At 52.4% G+C, this 18573-nt stretch overlaps 1 protein-coding gene across 1 annotated transcript in view; it reads left to right on the forward strand.

Moving 5' to 3' along the window:
- Positions 1-3933: 3933 nt before the first annotated feature.
- PITPNA (phosphatidylinositol transfer protein alpha) overlaps positions 3934-18573 on the forward strand; it is a 41064-nt gene continuing 26424 nt past the window's right edge. Inside the window, exons 1-4 of the mRNA XM_035299439.3 lie at positions 3934-4176; positions 7741-7771; positions 14594-14739; positions 17741-17832. Of these exons, the coding sequence (XP_035155330.1) occupies positions 4157-4176; positions 7741-7771; positions 14594-14739; positions 17741-17832 (289 nt within the window). The 5' untranslated portion in view covers positions 3934-4156. The remainder of the gene's footprint in view (positions 4177-7740; positions 7772-14593; positions 14740-17740; positions 17833-18573) is intronic.

The following is an 18573-nucleotide window of genomic DNA, read 5'->3' on the forward strand; positions in this document are numbered from 1 at the left end:
TAGCCGGGTGTGATGGCGGGCGCCTTTAATCCCAGTTACTCAGGAGGCAGAGGCGGGAGAATCACCCCAACCTGGGAGGCAGAGTTTGTAATGGGCCAAGATCACATTGCACTCTAGCCTGGGCAACAAGAGTGAAACGCCATCTCAAAAAAACAAAACAAACAAAAACATAACAACAACAAAACAAAAACAAAGACAAAGGAGTGAGAAAGAGACAGAGTGAGACAGAACACAGACAGGAGACACAGGGGAAAGAGATGGCTGCAAAGAGATGAAGAAACACAGGCCCTGCTGGCTCTCATCTGTCTGTAATACCAGCAAGTTGAGAGGCCAAGGCAGGAGGATTGTATTCTCTGAACCCAGGAGTTTGAAACTAGCCTGGGCAACATGGCAAGACCTTGCCTCTACAAAAAAAAAAAACATAATTCGCTGATCCTGGTGGCCTGTGCCTGTAGTCCCAGCCATGCACTCGGATGGTCAGGCAGGTGGATTGCTTGAGCCCAAGAGTTCAAGGCTGCAGCGAGCCACGATTGTGCCACTGCACTCTCCTGGGTGACAGAGCAAGAGCCTATCTCCAAAAAAGAAAAGAAAAGAAAGGGAGGCATGGAGGGAGGGAGGAAAGACAAGCTGAGGTGTATTACCCAAAACAGAATAACAAAGACTGACAGCCTGACCAACACAGTGAACCCTGTGTCTATGAAAAATGCAAACATTAGCTGGGCATGGTGGCAGGTACCTGTAATCCCAGTTTCTAGAAAGAGTGAGCCAGGAGAATTACTCCTGGGAGACGGAGGTTGTAGTGAGCTGAGATCGTGCCACTGCACTTCAGCCTGGGCGACAGAGTGAGACACCATCTCAAAATAAGACAACAACTAAAAAAACAAAAACCAAAGACTGAGACCACAGGAAGTGGGAGAGAGGGACAGAGAGGCCCAAAGAGGAGAGACAGGAAGAGAGGTAAAGTGAGGCAGAAACGCAGATAGCCCAGAGTGGTGAGACAACAGTCATAAAGGGAGAGAGAGATGTGGAGGGGGACTCAGAAAACAGGGGCAATAAGACAGGGAGACAGGCCCAGAGAGACAGCCTGGGAGAGACAGAGACAGAGAGACACAGCGAGAGACAGATAAGAAAGGGACAGGCAAGACAGGAAGAGAGGGAGCTTGAGAGACGGAGAGCCCAGAGAGACCAAGCCATGGCACTGGAGGGCTGCTTGTTTCTTTCCTCTGTTAAGCCTGCAGCGTGCAGAAATGCAGAAGTAGGTTTTTGGTTTTGTTTTCGTTTTGAGACAGAGTCTCACTCTGTCTCAAAGAGTGCAGTGGTGTGATCTTGACTCTCTGCAACCTCCGCCTCCCGGGTTCAAGCGATTCTCCCACCTCAGCCTCCCGAGTAGCTGGGATTACAGGAGTGCATCACCATGCCTGGCTGAGTTTTTGTATTTTTAGTAGAGACGGGGTTTCATCATGTTGGCCAGGATGGTCTCGATCTCTTGATCTTGCGATCTGTCCACCTCAGCCTGCCAAAGTGCTGGGACTACAGGCATAAGCCACCGCGCCCAGCCTCCACTCTAGGATCTGATGAGTGGGTGCAATGCTCAGGGCAGTCCTGGGATGCCAGTCACATTTTGATAGCAATATGGCCAGCCACTCCACCCTCCCCTCCCAAGCCCCTGTCTTGGGCAGCCCACTCGCCATCGCCCCCGGATGCCCCTCTAGCATCCTGCGCTGAGTGTGAGTCCAGCACTGGAGTCATTACCTGCCGCATGCCTGCCTGTCTTTCCTGTGTTCTCAGAGAAGGCAGTGCCGTCCACCCTGGCTCCCAGGCCAGAAGCCTGGGTGGTTTTCTTTCCTCCTCTCAGCCAATGAGCCAACACATCCCATGGAGTTTACTTTCTGAGTTGCTCCTGAATCCATGCATCCCTTTCCTTCCCTCCCACTACCCTGGTCCACCCGCACCTGTACTTCTGCGGTAGCCTCCTCACCTGCCGGCCTCCCTGCCTGGCACTCATCACTTCTGTCCACCCAGCCACTAGAGTGAGCCTTCGCCCAGGACACCGGCGCATGTCACTGCTCAGAGCCCTTAAATGCCCTCCCATGGCCCTTAGGTGGACTCCAAATACCTTATCACAACCCACCAGGAACCCTCCCCCGATCCAGCTGCTCCGCCCGGAAACATTCCGTTCCACTCATTTGTCAGTTCTCCAGATGCACCACTCTCTCCCTCTTGCCTCCAGCCTTTGCATTCACCCTGCCTGCTACCCTCTTCTCCGAAGCCCCCTGCAGATCTCAGCTGAGAATCTCTTCCTCCAGGAAGCTTTCCCTGACTACACCCCTCATGCTCAATTAGGTGCCCCTCCCTCCTGTGTAATCCCATTAAGCCTGTGTCTCACCTCTCACAGCCCTTTTCATTCTTTTTTTTTTTAATGCAGTCTTGCTTTGTCACTCAGGCTGGAGTGCAGTGGCATGATCTCGGCTCACTGCAACCTCTGCCTCCCAGGATTAAGCGATTCTCCTGCCTCAGCCTCCCCAGCAGCTGGGATTACAGGTGCATGCCACCATGCCGGGGTAAATTTTGTGTTTTTAGTAGACATGGGACTTCAGCATGTTGGTCAGGCTGGTCTGGAACTCCTGGCCTCAGGAGATGCACCCACCTTGGCCTCCCAAAGTGCTGGGATTTACAGGTAGGAGTCACAGTGCCTGGCCTCCCAGCCCTTTTCATTCTAATCTCATAGTTCTGTCTCCTCCAGCCACCCTGCACCTGACCCTGAGCTCCCTAAGGGGTAGATGGTATCCACCTTGTTCCCCCTCTCAATACAAGTTCAGGCTTTGGTACACAGCAGACACTCCCACACTATTTACTAGATGAATGAGGTTACCCTGAGGCTGTTGGGTTAAAGCCTCAGCTCTGTCACACACTAGTGAGGCCTTGCCTGAGTCCTCCTCCTCCTGGCCTGTACAATGGGAATAGTGAAGTGCCCTTCTGACAGTCGCTGCGAGGAGCCAAGCACTTACAGGAGCGCTTGCACACACGTTGGCTATTATTTATATTTGTTTTGAGACAGAGTCTTGCTCTGTCACCCAGGCTGAAGTGCAGTGGCATGATTTCTGCTCGCAGCCTCCACCTCCCGGGTTCAAGCAATTCTCCTGCCTCAGCCTTCCAAGTAGCTAGGACTATAGGCACATGCCACCACGCCCGGCTAATTTTTGTACTTTTAGTAAAGATGGAGTTTCGCCATGTTAGCCAGGCTGGTCTCCAACTCCTGACCTCAGGTGATCCTCCCACTTTGGCCTCCCAAAGTGCTGGGATTACAGGCGCGAGCCACCGTGCCCGGCTATTAATTTTTTTTTTTTTTTTTTTTTTTTTTTTTGTTTTAGACAAGGTCTCGCTCAGTCACCCAGGCTGAAGTGCAGTGGCGTGATCTCTGCTCGCAGACTCCACCTCCCGGGTTCAAGCGATTCTCCCGAGTAGCTGGGACTACAGGCACGTGCCACCACGCCCGGCTAATTTTTGTACTTTTAGTAGAGATGGGGTTTCTCCATGTTGGCCAGGCTGGTCTCGAACTCCTGACCTCAGGTGATCCGCCCACCTCGGCCTCCCAAGATGCTAGGATAACAGGCGTGAACCACGGCGCCCGGCTATTTGTATTTTTTTGACACAACCTTTCCCTGGGTCTCAACTCCCTCAACCGGGGAGACCCCCAGCCAGCACCCGCGTGCCTCAGCTGCGGCTCACACCGAGGGCTCTGACTGGCACCCGGCGTCTGCTCCGCCTCCCGCCGGCTCCGGCGCACGCCGCGGGGCCCCACCTAGGAACCGACGCCAGCGCCGCGTCCCGTTTAAGGACGGAGGGTCGGGCCCGGTGGGGGCCCCGCCCTCGTGACGTCAGCGCGCACCGCGGCGTGTGACGCTCTGGTTGCCGCAGAGACGCCCCGCCCCCGCGCGGCGCTGCGGAACCGGAGCTCCGGGCGGCGTCGGCAGCGGCACGAGAGGCGACGAGGCCCGGGCGGCAGGAGCCGGCGCGGCGAGCGCGGCGGGGACGGAGCAGACCACGACGAAGGCGCGCAGGCAGCCGGGCCGGGCCGGGTCACGGCGAGAGCGGCCGGCGGGCAGCGGGCGGGAGGCCGGGCGGGCCGCGGGCAGCCACCGAGCCGCGAAGCGACATGGTGCTGCTCAAGGAGTAGTGAGTGTCCGGCGGCCGCACGGGTGCGGGAGGAGGAGGGTGGGGACGGCGGCGGCGCGGCGACAGAGCCGGGCCCGGATGCGCGGCCGCTAGGGGCGGGGGGCGCCGGGCACGAGGGCGCCTGAGGCGGGGCCGGAGGGGACCCGGGCGTCGGCCCCTGAGGCGGGGACGGAGGGCACCCGAGGCGTTCGGAGGCCCGAGTGGACCGAGGCCGGGCTGGGCCCGAGTCGGGATCAGGGGGCGGCCGAGGGGACGCCGAGCGCCGTGACGGGGTCGCCTGCACGGGCCGAGGGCGCGGGCTTCGCCGGGACCGCAGGCGGCGCTCAGAGGCCCCGGCGGGCGGAGGAATCGGGGCCGCGGAGACGCGGCGGGGACGGGCGGAGGCCGAAGGGTCCCCGCCAAGAGCCGGGCGGGTGGCTCGGGGGCTCCGGGGCCGGGTAGGGAGGAGTGGCCGCCGTGGCCAGGGCTCCAGGGTGCTGGAAAGGGAACAGGGGCGGACTGGGGACCCGGGTGACAGGGGAGGGTCTGAGGAGAGAGCAGCGGGGCTGAAATGGGGCTAGTGTGTCCGCGGCGCTCACGCTGCAGGTGCGGAAGAGGGCGCTTTGGGAATAGGCTTGGGAGTGACTTGGGGGCGCTCAGGTGAGGAGCCCAGAAAGCACTGCTCAGGGTCGGGAGTGGTATGAGGGCTGCGTGGCGAGGGAGAGGCCGGGGTGGCAGCTGGAGGCTGTCCCGGGGCGCAGCTGGGGACCAGTACCTGTTGGTGGAGATGGGGAGACCAGGGCAGGGCCAGCTTGTTAGAGGGATTCTCAGGCTTGGTGCAGAGAGATGGGGAACTCTTTGAGGAATGGAGGGGTCCACGACGCCGTGAACTGAGGAGAGACGCTGAAGGGGCTGGGGGAGCTGTGGAGTAGTGACGAGGGGTGAATGGGAAACGGGTGACTTCTGGCAGGAATTGCAGGATGAAGGGTTTGGTCCCGAAATCCGGGGACTGGGCGACAGGTGGAGACATTTGGAGTGCTAAACCTTTCGGGTACAAGATGACCTGTTGTGGAAGCTCAGGGTTCCAAGTAAACATCGTGGGTCATTTTTCCCCCCAAAGAGGAGAGGCTGGATGTGTGTGTGTGTGTGTGTGTGTGTGTGTGCGCGCGCGCGCGGAGGGAGGGAGGGCAGGTGGGCAGCATAGGGCCAGTATCTCAGGAGCGGGAGAGGTTCAAATAGAGAGCAGCTCATGGGGCGTTCCGGCAGCCAGGCCAGGCCTGGAGAGGGCTCTTTCCGCTTTGGCAGCGAAGGCACTTTGACCATCCCCACCAGGCTTGCTCCTTGGAGGCATTTAGGACACTGAGGACATAGAGTGGCGCTGGAGTAACAGAGGGAGCTGAGCCCCACACCTCATCTGAGGAGCATTATTTTGAGGCCTCACCGCCTGTTTCTTAAGACATGCAGTCTGATGTTATTCACCCAGGGCTCAGAGCTGTTTCTGGTGAGGAGGAAGAACCTTAGAATGCCCACAGGAGAACGTGGTGCACTCTGGATTTGAATCTCCAATGTCCAGACCGGCAGGCTTTTCCCGTTCTTCTGATCCTTTTCCCTGCTCCCAGATGAATCCTAGAATCCGTAGAAATGTGTGGTTTTGAAGTGAAGGTCAGGCAGAGAGGGGAACACCCTTAGAAGAGATGAGTGAGGTTGGGAGAGAGGCCCTCCTTTCCCATTCTTTGTTCTCCTCCCCTTGAAGCCTGCGAGGGAGAAGTCCAAGATGCGGGAGATGCAGAGCCTGCCTGGCATCCGTGTTTCCTTCCTGCCTGACTTGTGCCCTGTGTGTGCATCCTTGGGTGGGGGCCGATGGGGGGAGCAGGGGCATCTGAGACACTTGGCCGTGGCTGCAGCGATGCAGCTCTGGAAAGGGTGCGAGTGAAGGTCATGTTAGAGTGAGCGCTGCTCCAGTGTCAGCCCGGCAGCGCCTCTGTGGCCCTGTCCTTTGCAATTGTACCCTATTGCTGTCGAAGTGGTTCTGCTCCTAAGGAGCAGGGAGGAATGCCTGAGTGTGCAACCAGAAGGGAAGCAGCCTCCGGGTATCCTGTCGGGAACTGGGTAATGCCATTCTCTTTTGGGGTGAGACTTGGTGCCCACCCAGCGTCTGCAGGTTGCCCCTGTTGACGTTTCTCACACTTCCTCTAGCAGGATTCGACCTAATTTGATTTCTGCAAAATCTTGGATATGATTTTTACTACTGTTCTTGAAGATAAAAGGCTTATTCTTTTCTAGGAAGTTTCTTCTGAGGGTGCAGAAATTCTGGGCTCCAAGTTGGGAGTGTTTTTCTGCACGGTTGGCTTTCTCTAATGGGAGGGGAGCGTCAGTGGCAGCACCCAGTGAACCGGAGGCTTTCCGTTCCCTGAGTCGCTCTGGAGGAAGGGAGTTGCTAGCAGGCAGTTGAGACTGGGAGCCCATTTTGTTTCTTGCTGCTTTCCTGCTCGGTGCCTTGCCTTTCATGCGATGTTTTCCCCAGACCCCTCTGTGTCCTTCTTGCTTCCTGGGGGACCTTTGTGGAACTAGAAAACAGCTGTTTTCCAGCCTGGAGCAAGTAGCCTGCATGGCGAGCCCCCTGCATCAGGAAGGCCTAGCAGCTCATGCTGCACTAAGCACTCGAGACACAAAAGGACCCAGAGGGTTCTGACAAGGGTCTGGGGACTGAGAGTCTAAGCTTGGGAACTGGCCTGACTTGTATGAGTGAAACCAAGGGTTTTTGTCTTAGCTCCCCAGCCTCACAGCTTTGAACTGGGGCTTGGCTGTTGGTCTGCATTACAAATGCAAGCCACCCAGAGAGGTGCCACCAGCCACGGCACCTTCGTGGGGTTTGGATCCCCGTGGAGAGTTTGCTGGCCACGGCTTCTCCATCAGGTCATTGCTGACATCGCCAGCAGTTGGCGGTTATTGAGGTGGAGAAGAATAACAGAAAATGGTAATTGGGATTCCTCTGGACAGCTCCTGGAGGTCAGGACGTCTGTCGAAGGCCCTCTTGGTGGCCTCATGGTAGCATCTTGTCTTGTAGTATCCTGCTCCGGATTAGAGGTGGTCCGTGCGCTTCTTAGTGTGGTTCCGGCTTCAAGAGGCTTGCTCCCTTCCTGGCCTTACCCCTGGAGGGCTGCTGTTGGAAGGTTGGGTCCACAGAAACAGAAGTCCCCAGGGCCTCTTCTTTGGGTCTGAATCCTCACCGTGATAGGTCCTCCCGTGTTCACCTGTCTTACTAGACTCATTGGCAAGTCTTGTTTTGGGGACGAGTCATTGGGGAGTTTGGGTGAAGTTTATCATGCAGATGTCCAATTCCAGTCATGAGGTCGAGGCCTGGGAAGTAGCTGGTGGGAGGACAGGTTTGGACTGAACCACGGGCTTCTAAGTGGGTGCCTCTGCGGCCCGGAGGGTCCCCTCCTTGGAGCACTCAGAGGGCCATTCTCTGCGGTCTGTTCATCACTGAGTTTAGTGTCTTACACAGCAAAATACTGACTGTTTAAAGAGCCTGGGGCAGATCGCACAGCCTAAAGTTGATACTCTCTTTTCCCTTTCTTATAGTCGAGTAATCCTGCCTGTGTCTGTAGAAGAGGTAAGTCCTTTTACCTTCTGGTCCATATGTTGGTTTTCTTATTTGTTCTAACACACATATTTCAATGTGAATTTTCCCAGTGCCACTTTCAGTTGCAAAATGGCACTCACTTTGTATGTCTGGGCAGCTGTGTGCAACCTGCCTCACGCTGTTGGCGTGCTGGATGACTGAGTAGAAACTAAACCAGCCCCTTGTATCTGCTGGGACCGTGCATGTTTGGGGACACTTTTTTTTTCTGAGACAGAGTCTCACTCTCACCCAGGTTGGAGTGCAGTGGCATCATCTTGGCTCACTGCAACCTCTGCCTCCTGGGTTCAAGAGATTCTCCTGCCTCAGCCTCCCAAGTAGCTGAGATTACAGGTGTGTGCCACCACACCTGGCTAAATTTTGTATTTTTAGTAGAGATGGGGGTTTCACTGTGTTGGCCAGGCTGGTCTCCCGACCTCAAGCAATCCATCCGCCTCACCTTCCCAGAGTGTTGGGATGACTCGCATCAGCCACTGTGCCTGGCCAGGGACACATTATTGATGGGATCAAGTATGTGCTTTCTGGGACCTCCATGACTCTGCTGGCAAGTGCGCACGGCTCTCTCTGGTTGTGCAGCAAACCAGCAGGGCAGGAAATCTCTTGAGCTCTCCCTAGCCACGATAGGTGACTGTTGGAGAGACCAAGACACAGAACCCTTCTTTTATGGAGGGCAGGGAATAACAAATAGGCTTGGCTTGCCCTCTGTCCTTTTATGGTTCCTGGATCTGACGTCCTGTATATGGGAATCTGGCAGGAGGATTTGCTGTAAGAAGGTTCATAGGCCATGCTGACTCAGAGCCAGCTTCTTGGACAACAGAAAACTGTCACGGAGCCTCCCTTGTCTCACTCTTCCTCTGAACTTCCTCCACTCTCCTCTCTTGGGGCAGCCTCATTCTTTGCTCCTTTCTGAACCCACAGCCCCACCCCACCCCAGCTTCCAGTTAAACTTGAGTTTGGTGAGGCTCATCAGGCAGTATAGTGCCTCTAGTCATTGGGCTTCCTCTCTCCTGCAGTGTCAGCATGAAGCTCCGTGATAACTTTCACTCTGTTCCGAATATGAACTGGACCTTTGAAAAATGAAATCAGGCCAATAAAGCCTGCAGCACATTTAGCTGAGACAGACATCCAGGCTTGTTGGCCCCCAAGAGGGGTGGGCAGACAATGGCCCGATAAAGGGTTGCCTCCAGGGGTGGACTACGAATCTGATAAGAGCTCTGGGGACCTGGGGAGGGGGCCAGAGGTAGGCCTTGACCATGATTTGGGGGTTCTGGGAAGGGCAGAAAAGAGAAAGAAGATGGGGGAACCTGGGGAAAAGAGGGAATGTCTGGTAGATGCTCTGGTCGCTGTAGGCGTGGGGTATACCTGGGGCCTGAGAGGCAGCAGGTGCCGGGGCTGACAGGTGTTGGCTTGGAAGGGGTCTTGTTAACCCAGCTGCTTTGGCCATGTTGTCTTTATTTTCGTACTTTATATAATATTTCTTTTAAATAGTGGAGATAGGGTCTCACTGTGTTGTCCAGGCTGGTCTTAAACTCCTGGCCTCAAGCAATCTTCCTACCTCAGCCTCCCAGAATGCTGGGATTACAGATGTCAACCACCGCACCCAGCCTGTGCTGTGTTTATTAAAAATAGCAAGTGATAGGCCGGGCATGGTGGCGCACGCCTATAATCCCAGCACTTTGGGAGGCCGAGTCGGGTGGATCATGAGGTCAAGAGATCGAGACCATCCTGGTCAACAAGGTGAAACCCCATCTCTACTAAAAATACAAAAATTAGCTGGGCATGGTGGTGCGCACCTGTAGTCCCAGCTACTTGGGAGGCTGAGGCAGGAGAATTGCTTGAACCCAGGAGGCGGAGGTTGTGGTGAGCCAAGATCATGCCATTGCACTCCAGTCTGGGTAATAACAGCGAAACTCCGTCTCAAAAAAAAAAAAAAAAAATAGCAAGTGATGATTTTCCAAACCAGGAGGCCAAGCAAGAGAGCCTAGCATGTCCCTTGCTCTGAAACTTAGCTCTTGGAGAGGTGTCCGGTGACTTCCTCTCTGTGGTACAGGACAATCCCACCCCCATTGTTAGGAATATGAGCCCCAGGAACTCGGGATCTCCTCAGTGTAGGGATTGGGGTGAAATGGATCCTTTTACAGGGATTTATTGATGGAACGAGGGCTGGAGTGTGTCTGAGAAGGCTGCAGACCTGTCCTGGGGCGCCCTGTGGCTGCTCTCGCAGTAAGGTTGAAGGGGCCAACACGCTGACCACTCATCATGGGGCCAAGACTGGAAGGAAGGGGAACTTCCACCTTGAGAGCATCCACCCTTGGTGGGTTTTCACCCGTGATGGTTTTTCTCCAGCATTGAGGAAGTGGTGGGGCAGAGATGGGTAATCGGAGCCAGAAGTTGAAGCAGAAGCTTGGGAAGTGCGTGCTGATCGGGATTCAGCTGTCTGCCTCCTGGTGGGCAGCTGGTTCTCAGCAAGAAACCGTTGAGAGTAGTACGTGGCCTAGCCAGGGTTGAAGCGGAACGTCCTTTCAGAGGATCCGAAAAATCCTGGAGGGGAAGGCCAAAGAAGAAACGAGAAATCATCAGCGTTCTCAGAATCTTTGTCAATCACCCCATCCTGACTCACAGTTCCTGTGGGAACAGCCCAGCATCATGTGACTGCTGGGTTCACTTCCTAAATTGGAGGCCACGACTTGAGGCCCTTGCAGTGTTCTGATTTAGGGAAAGTGAAGAAAGAGAAGGTCATGCCCCTGTAATCATTCTGATGACCTGCATCAATATTTTGGGGGCAGAATTAGCTTCTGGCTGGCCAGAGTGTCCATGCATTCTGCAGCAGAGTAAGATAGCCCTGGGTATTTGGCATGGGTGTGGCCTCCAGTGCTTCCTGGCTCAGGTCAGCCCACCCTCTGCTTCGGGCAGGGCTGTTTTACTTCTTGTTTCCAGAGATACGTGACACCATTCCTTCTCTGGTACCCAGCCCGATGGGGCCATTGGCTGGGACCAAAGCTGTCCTTTTTTTTTTTTTCGAGATGAAGTTGCACCCTGTTGCCCATTCTGGAGTGCAGTGGCGCGATCTTGGCTCACTGCAACCTCTGCCTCCCAGATTCAGGTGATTCTCCTGCCTCAGCCTCCCAAGTAGCTGGCATTACAGGCAGCCGCCAGCCATCATGCCCTGCTAACTCTTGTATTTTTAGTAGAGACGAAGTTTCACCATGTTGGTCAGGCGGGTCTTAAATCCTGACCTCTTGTACTGCATAAAATCCATGTTTAATCCCAGCATTTTGGGAGGCCGAGGCAGGTGGATCACGAGGTCAAGAGATCGAGACCATCCTGGTCAACATGGTGAAACCCCGTCTCTACTAAAAATACAAAAAATTAGCTGGGCATGGTGGCGCATGCCTGTAATCCCAGCTACTCAGGAGGCTGAGGCAGGAGAATTGCCTGAACCCAGGAGGTGGAGGTTGCGGTGAGCCGAGATCGCGCCATTGCACTCCAGCCTGGGTAACAAGAGCAAAACTCCGTCTCAAAAAAAAAAAAGAACTAAAAAAAAAAAAAAATTCCTGACATCTGGTGATCGGCCCGCCTCGGCCTCCCAAAGTGCTGGGATTACAGATGTGAGCCACTGCGCTTGGCCCCTAACTATACTGTTTTTTATGATGTCAGTATTTCAGGCCCACCACTGTGCTCCCTCTCCCAGATTGCCAAAGCGATGGAGTCTCTGTTTTTCTTAGTTGAATGGCTTAGTTCTTTGGGACAAGCAAACAAATCTCAAGAGTAGGGAGCATCATTGTAGATCAGAGGAGGCCGGAGGCCCAGTCTTCTTGGGGTTTTTAAAAAATTCGATTTAATCGTCTGAACCCCCACTCCTGTCTCCACCCCATCCAAGTCTGGCTGCTTTCCCAGGGTGCAGAGCAGCTATGCCGAAAGGAACTCTCTAACATGAAAAGTGCCCTTCACTTGCAGCTTGTGCAGGCCAGTCTTGCTTACCCCTTGAGATTAACAAAACTGCCTTCACTTGTCTCATTGGGATTAAAGGATCAGAATATCAAGAGAGATTAAAGGGGGAAGATGCCAGCCAGCAGGCTGATCCTCTTAGAACCTGCCCTCTGATTCCTGCAGCTGAAGAGAAACCAAATGAAGGCGATTAGTCTCTGCCTCGGGGCCCCCTTCCCAAGTGGCACTGCTAGCCAGCAACCTTGTCTTCTCTACCAGGCCCTCTCCCCAGCTGCCCTTTAGGATTGCTGAGTCAGTGGTTAGATGTTCTTACCACTCTTCTCTGAAACAGAGCTACTGCTCCTCTGTAGGCACCCCTGGCTCAGCCCAGCCTTGACCCACTTGATGGGTTTTCATGTGTGCCTAGCTGGGTGGTGGACTGGGAAAGGCACAGGGACAGTTTGTGGCTTCAGGCAGGCATTGAGGCAGCACTGATGCTGCTTAGGATTAGCAAGGTCGAGGTGCCTGGCTTCCATCCAGATGCTCCTCTTTATGGATTTCACTGAGCCTTGGTTGCTTGCCTGGGCCTTTTCATGCATTTTGCTCTGGATTTTTGCTTTGAAAGTTAGGGCTCTTTCAGCTTTGTGGTGAGCAGTGAATTTTCCTGGCCCTCTGCTTCACTTTCCAGATTTTGCCCAGAAATTTCCCTGCAGTGCTTAGGAAGCTGCCTGGAAGAGCAGGTTTCTAAGTTTAAAGTAAAGCAGCTCTGGAAGCTGCCTCTGTTCCTTGGTGTTGCAGGCAGTGATTTACGTGGCAGCTGCCTAGAGATACAGGCTTTCTGTTTTATTCTCAAAGAGAAAAACTAGGGGCCTGTAATCTCAGCTGCTCAGGAGGCTGAGGCAGGAGAATCACTTGAACTCAGAGGTTATGGTGAGCTGAGATCGCGCCACTGCACTCCAGCCTGGGCAGCAGAGCAAAACTTTGTCTCAAAAAAGAGAGAAACACCCTTGCCTTTCCCCTTGCAGGCAGGTTCTAAGAGGATCAGCCTGCTGGCTGGCATCTTCCCCCTTTAATCTCTCTTGATATTCTGATCCTTTAATCCCAATGAGACAAGTGAAGGCAGTTTTGTTAATCTCAAGGGGTAAGCAAGACTGGCCTGCACAAGCTGCAAGTGAAGGGCACTTTTCATGGTGTACCAGGCATTGGGGGAGAGGGCATAGAGAGTGAGGAAACCCTTTATCTCCCCTGCACTCCCAGCATATGGGGGTCCAGGCCCTTTTTCCCTGTTTCTCACATCCCCTAAGCTGTCATACCCACTTGGAACTGGCAGTGATAGGAAAGATGGGTTCCTTGCTATAGATATGACTTCCTGCATTAAACATTGCTGTTCATTTTCTTTTCACCTTGTTTTCCCTTCTGCACAGCTTCTTTCAGAGAGAAGGCAGCAGGGCTAAGCCTGGGCACTGTCCAGGTCATCGGCCCTAACACGGCCGACCGGGTCAGAAGAGGCCAATAATCTTGACGGGTGACTTGATAGGGTGGCATGTGACCCAAATAAAGGAAAACCAGGCTTTTGCCATGTAAGTGCCAGCACAGAGGGCATACCCAGCTGGCACAGGCTGTGGGCTAGGAATCTGAAATATCTCATACGGGAAGCAGGAATGAATGCTTGCTTCGGCCCCAGCAGGAACCTGGAAAGTGTCAAAGAAGTTTAATTGTCCAAAAGAGCTGCTTGGGGGTTGAGAGGCCTGACACTAGAGAAGAAGCAAGTAGATGAGCCAACTTTACAGTAGAGGCTCACAGAGCACTGAGCACCTTTCTTTGACAAGAAGTCATGTCTTAAGGTCTGTTTAAATGAGTAAGAACAAGTGATTTCTGGCAACCAACCCAGATCTTAATGGGGTCTTAATACCAGAAGCAGGTTCAGCACAAAAGCTCCTTTGGACTCTAATCTGTTTTCTGCATGGTGGTATGAGGTTAAGTAGATTCACCTGCCTCTTTAAATCCCGATGTATTGGCTGGGAGCAGTGGCTCATGCTTATAATCTCAGCACTCCTGGAGGCCAAGCTGAGAGGATCGCTTCAGACCAGGAGTTTAAGACCAGCCTGGGCAATATAGCAAGACCCTGTCGCTACCAAAAAAATTAGTAAATAAATGAAAAGAAAAATAAACCCTGATGGGCCGGGTGCGGGGGCTCACGCCTGTAATCCCAGCACTTTGGGAGACTGAGGTGGGTGGATCACAAGGTTAGGAGTTCAAGACCACCCTGGCCAAGATGGTGAAAGCCTGTTTCTTAAAAAAAAAACACGTAAGTAGGCTGGGCGCGGTGGCTCACACCTGTAATCCCAGCACTTTGGGAGGCCAAGGCGGGTGGATCACGAAGTCGAGATCGAGATCATCCTGGTCAACATGGTGAAACCCCGTCTCTACTAAAAATACAAAAAATTAGCTGGCCATGGTGGCGCGTGCCTGTAATCCGAGCTCCTCAGGAGGCTGAGGCAGGAGAATTGCCTGAACCCAGGAGGTGGAGGTTGCGGTGATCCAAGATCGCACCATTGCACTCCAGCCTGGGTAACAAGAGCAAAACTCCGTCTCAAAAAAAAAAAAATATATAAGTAAATAAATAGACCCTGATGGATGATGTGGAAATGAGAAGGATGAAATTAAAGATACCTGATGGGTAAAGAGGCCATGAAGCAGCGCTCAGTTGCTTTGAGTGGATTTGGCCAAGGCCTGATTCAAACTCCAATATAAGCCCCTGGGTGAGGAGCCCCCAGGGTGATCTCTTTCCACAGTTACGGCGCTGGATTCTGTGGAACTGTTGAGAATACTCCGTGTTGAGAATAACACCTGTCTCTGTTCGTTTAGTATCAAGTAGGACAGCTGTATTCTGTGGCTGAGGCCAGTAAAAATGAAACTGGTGGTGGCGAAGGCGTGGAGGTCCTGGTGAATGAACCCTATGAGAAGGATGGTGAGAAAGGCCAGTACACGCACAAGATCTACCACCTGCAGAGGTATGTGGCCCAGCAGCAGGCCAGACCATGGCCTCCGGTGGAGGTGGTGACAGTGGCTAATTGGGGTGTTTCCAAGTTAGTAGTTGGTTGCTCAGGTTGCTTTTGTGTGTGAGAGAGAGAGAGTGTGCGTGTGTGTGTGTGTGTGTGTGTGTGTGTGTAAATGAATGTTACTTCCTTTATTGTTGTTGTATGTAGATGGGATTATACTAATTGTCATAACGATTAATGTTAATAGTTATATACTAACTATGTAAATGTTATACTAACATTTATGTAGATGGGAATATACTATTTTTTCTCTTTTATGACTTATCATGGTGCCTCTCAGCCTATTCTGCCTCAGTCTTTAGGTTAGGGTACATGTATTCATAGTATCATCCTTCATAGTATCATTCAGAGTACCATGTGGCACAGATGTGCTGTGCGTGATCTAACCCTCCATTCTTGATGCATATTTTTGGTTATTTCCAGATGCTGACATAATTGAGTAAAATTCCTGTATAAATCTTCTCATGTATTTGTATATGCAAATCTTTAGCAAATATTCCTAAAATTGAATTCCTAGAATTGCTGGGCTGGTAGTATTTTAAAATCTGATATTGTGAAATCAGTTGCCAGAGAAATTTTGGCACCTCTCTTTGAATCAAAGGCATCCGTATTTTTAAATAAAGCTTGAACTGATTTATGTACTGAAATCCATATCAAACTACACAAATTTGCTGCATCCCTAACCAAAACAGTAATATTTCAGTAAACTATGAGCGGACCCACAGGCCGTTGATGATATTAATCACACATCAGCTTGAATGGAAGTGAAACCAAGCTAGTTTTAGAAACGATCCAGAGCTGGAAAAGGTAAACCTGAGTCTTTTTTTAAAATTGTGATAAAGTACACATAACATAAAACTCACCATTTTAACCATTTTTAAGTATACAGTTCATTAAGTACATCCACACTGCTGTGAAACTGAAACCTGAATCTGAAGTTCTAGTCTCAAAACTGAACTAAAATCAGTTTACTTTCATTTGGTAAAAGCTCTACTTCATTGTGGTCTGTCACTTTGATGGTATAAAAGTGCTCACCCCAGAGGGGTCCAGGACCTCAGTGCTAGGGAGAACAGCACTGTGCAGTGAGGAGGAATCCCACCATCACCCGGACTCCTCACCAGTACACCCTTCCTTCATGTGGGGAGGAATCCCACCATCACCCGGACTCCTCACCAGTATACCCTTCCTCCATGTGGGAGGAATCCCACCATCACCTGGACTTCTCACCAGTACACCCTTCCTTCATGTGGGGAGGAATCCCACCATCACCTGGACTCCTCACCAGTACACCCTTCCTCCATGTGGGAGGAATCCCACCATCACCTGGACTCCTCACCAGTACACCCTTCCTCCATGTGGGAGGAATCCCACCATCACCTGGACTCCTCACCAGTACACCCTTCCTCCATGTGGGAGGAATCCCACCATCACCTGGACTCCTCACCAGTACACCCTTCCTTCATGTGGGGAGGAATCCCACCATCACCCGGACTCCTCACCAGTATACCCTTCCTCCATGTGGGAGGAATCCCATCATCACCCGGACTCCTCACCAGTACACCCTTCCTCCATGTGGGGAGGAATCCCACCATCACCCGGACTCCTCACCAGTACACCCTTCCTCCATGTGGGGAGGAATCCCACCATCACCCGGACTCCTCACCAGTATACCCTTCCTCCATGTGGGAGGAATCCCACCATCACCCAGACTCCTCACCAGTACACCCTTCCTCCATGTGGGAGGAATCCCACCATCACCCGGTCTCCTCACCAATACATTTTTTCTCCATGTGGGGAGGAATCCCACCATCACCCGGACTCCTCACCATTGCACTTTTCCTCCATGTCCCCTTTTGCCCCTCCTCTGGTATTTATATTTCTTAAAGAGAATTTTGAAAAGAGATGGTGAAGTTGATATTTTAGGTAGAAGGGACCAAATGTTTGCTTAAGACTATGTTGGTCCAACCAAAGTGACAGAGGTGAGGCCTCTACATAGAAAAGATGGACCTGGCCAGGCGCAGTGACTCACACCTGTAATCCCAACACTTTAGGAGGCTGAGGCAGGCAGATCACGTCAAGAGTTCAAGAGCATCCTGGCCAATGTGAAAAACCCCATCTCTGCTAAAAATACAAAAATTAGCTGGATGTGGTGGTGCCTGCCTGTAGTCCCAGCTACTTGGGAGGCTAAGGCAGGAGAATCACTTGAACCCAGGAAATGGAGGTTGCAGTGAACCAAGATTTCACCACTGTGCTCCAGCCTGGGGTATAGAGTGAGACTCCATCTAAAAAAAAAAAAAATCAAGGAAAAGGAATATATGTACCATTTTACTTTTTAAAAATTTTTCTAAATGTTTTCCTACTCTGGTCATTTAAACCACTTACCTCAAAAAAAAGGCTGGGGAGGTGCTTATCCTATACATGTTGTTCTGTAACCTGAGATAAGAATTGAGTAGAAGAAAATCTTTCGTCCTGGGAGGCAAATGGTGTTTGAGGCCCTCCTGGCCTCTCAGAACTGATACAGCAGATCAGACAATCCTGGATCCCGTATTCAAAGTCAGCCATCACCCTGGCCCGTAAACCTAGGCTAGTACTTGCTTGGAGGCATTCCCTCTGTGTGTTTTCCTTGCACCATGTAGTGTAATGCCCTGGGCCCAGCATGCTCTAGAAAAAGGTGCCACGCTGATGGAAGGGGTGATAAGCCACGGCAAGGAGCCTGGGGTTCCCTGTGCTGTCCTGTTTCTGGTGGCTGGTGGAGCACGGGTGTGTGTGTGCTAGGAGCCAGCCAAGGTGAGGCTTCAGGCTCTGACAGGTAACTTCTCACACCCACTGGTAGCCTGCTTATCTCGTGGAAACTTGCTTGTCAACTCCCCATGAAGAAGCTGGATCTGAAAAGCCTATTGTGTCTTCCTCTCTTCCATTTCTCTTTATAACCCTTTTTTCCCCCCCACTGTAGCAAAGTACCCACTTTTGTCCGAATGCTGGCCCCAGAGGGAGCCCTGAATATACATGAAAAAGCATGGAATGCCTATCCTTACTGCAGAACTGGTGAGTGTAGTCTTGGCTGGAGGCTGGAGCTGGGGCCCAGGTGGACAGGGTGTGGCCAGATCTGCCAGGCTGGGGATGAGGCAGGGCTCTGTGTTCCACCTGCATTCTCCAGGTTAGGGAAAGGAGGAGGCGGGGAACCCTCCAAGCTGATGGTGGGTGTCAGTGCTGTCCAGCACGACTTGTTGAACAGTAGGGTAGTCATGGCCTGAGAGCACAGAACCAACTCTTTCGCTTGGGGATGCTATAATAATTCTGATTGTTGTGATTGATTGTAACATTTTGGTATATTTTCCTAGTCTTTTTTATTTGTATTTGTATTTATTTATTTATTTTTGAGACGGAGTTTTGCTGTTGTTACCCAGACTGGAGTGCAATCTGGCACGATCTCGGCTCACCGCAACCTCCGCCTTCTGGGTTCAAGCAATTCTCCTGCCTCAGCCTCCCGAGTAGCTGGGACTACAGGCGCACGCCACCATGCCCAGCTAATTTTGTATTTTTAGTAGAGACGGGGTTTCACCTTGTTTACCAGGATGGTCTCGATCTCTTGACCTCGTGATCCACCCGCCTCGGCCTCCCAAAGTGCTGGGATTATAGGCGTGAGCCACCGTGCCCGGCCTTATTTGTATTTATTTTTTTTTTGGAGACAGTCTTGCTCTGTTGTCCAGGCTGGAGGGCGATGGCATGATCTTGGCTCACTGCAACCTCTGCCTCCTGGGTTCAAGCAATTCTACTGCCTTAGCC

The sequence above is a fragment of the Callithrix jacchus genome, chromosome 5 (assembly GCF_049354715.1).
Source record: "Callithrix jacchus isolate 240 chromosome 5, calJac240_pri, whole genome shotgun sequence".
Classification (NCBI taxonomy): domain Eukaryota; kingdom Metazoa; phylum Chordata; class Mammalia; order Primates; family Cebidae; genus Callithrix; species Callithrix jacchus.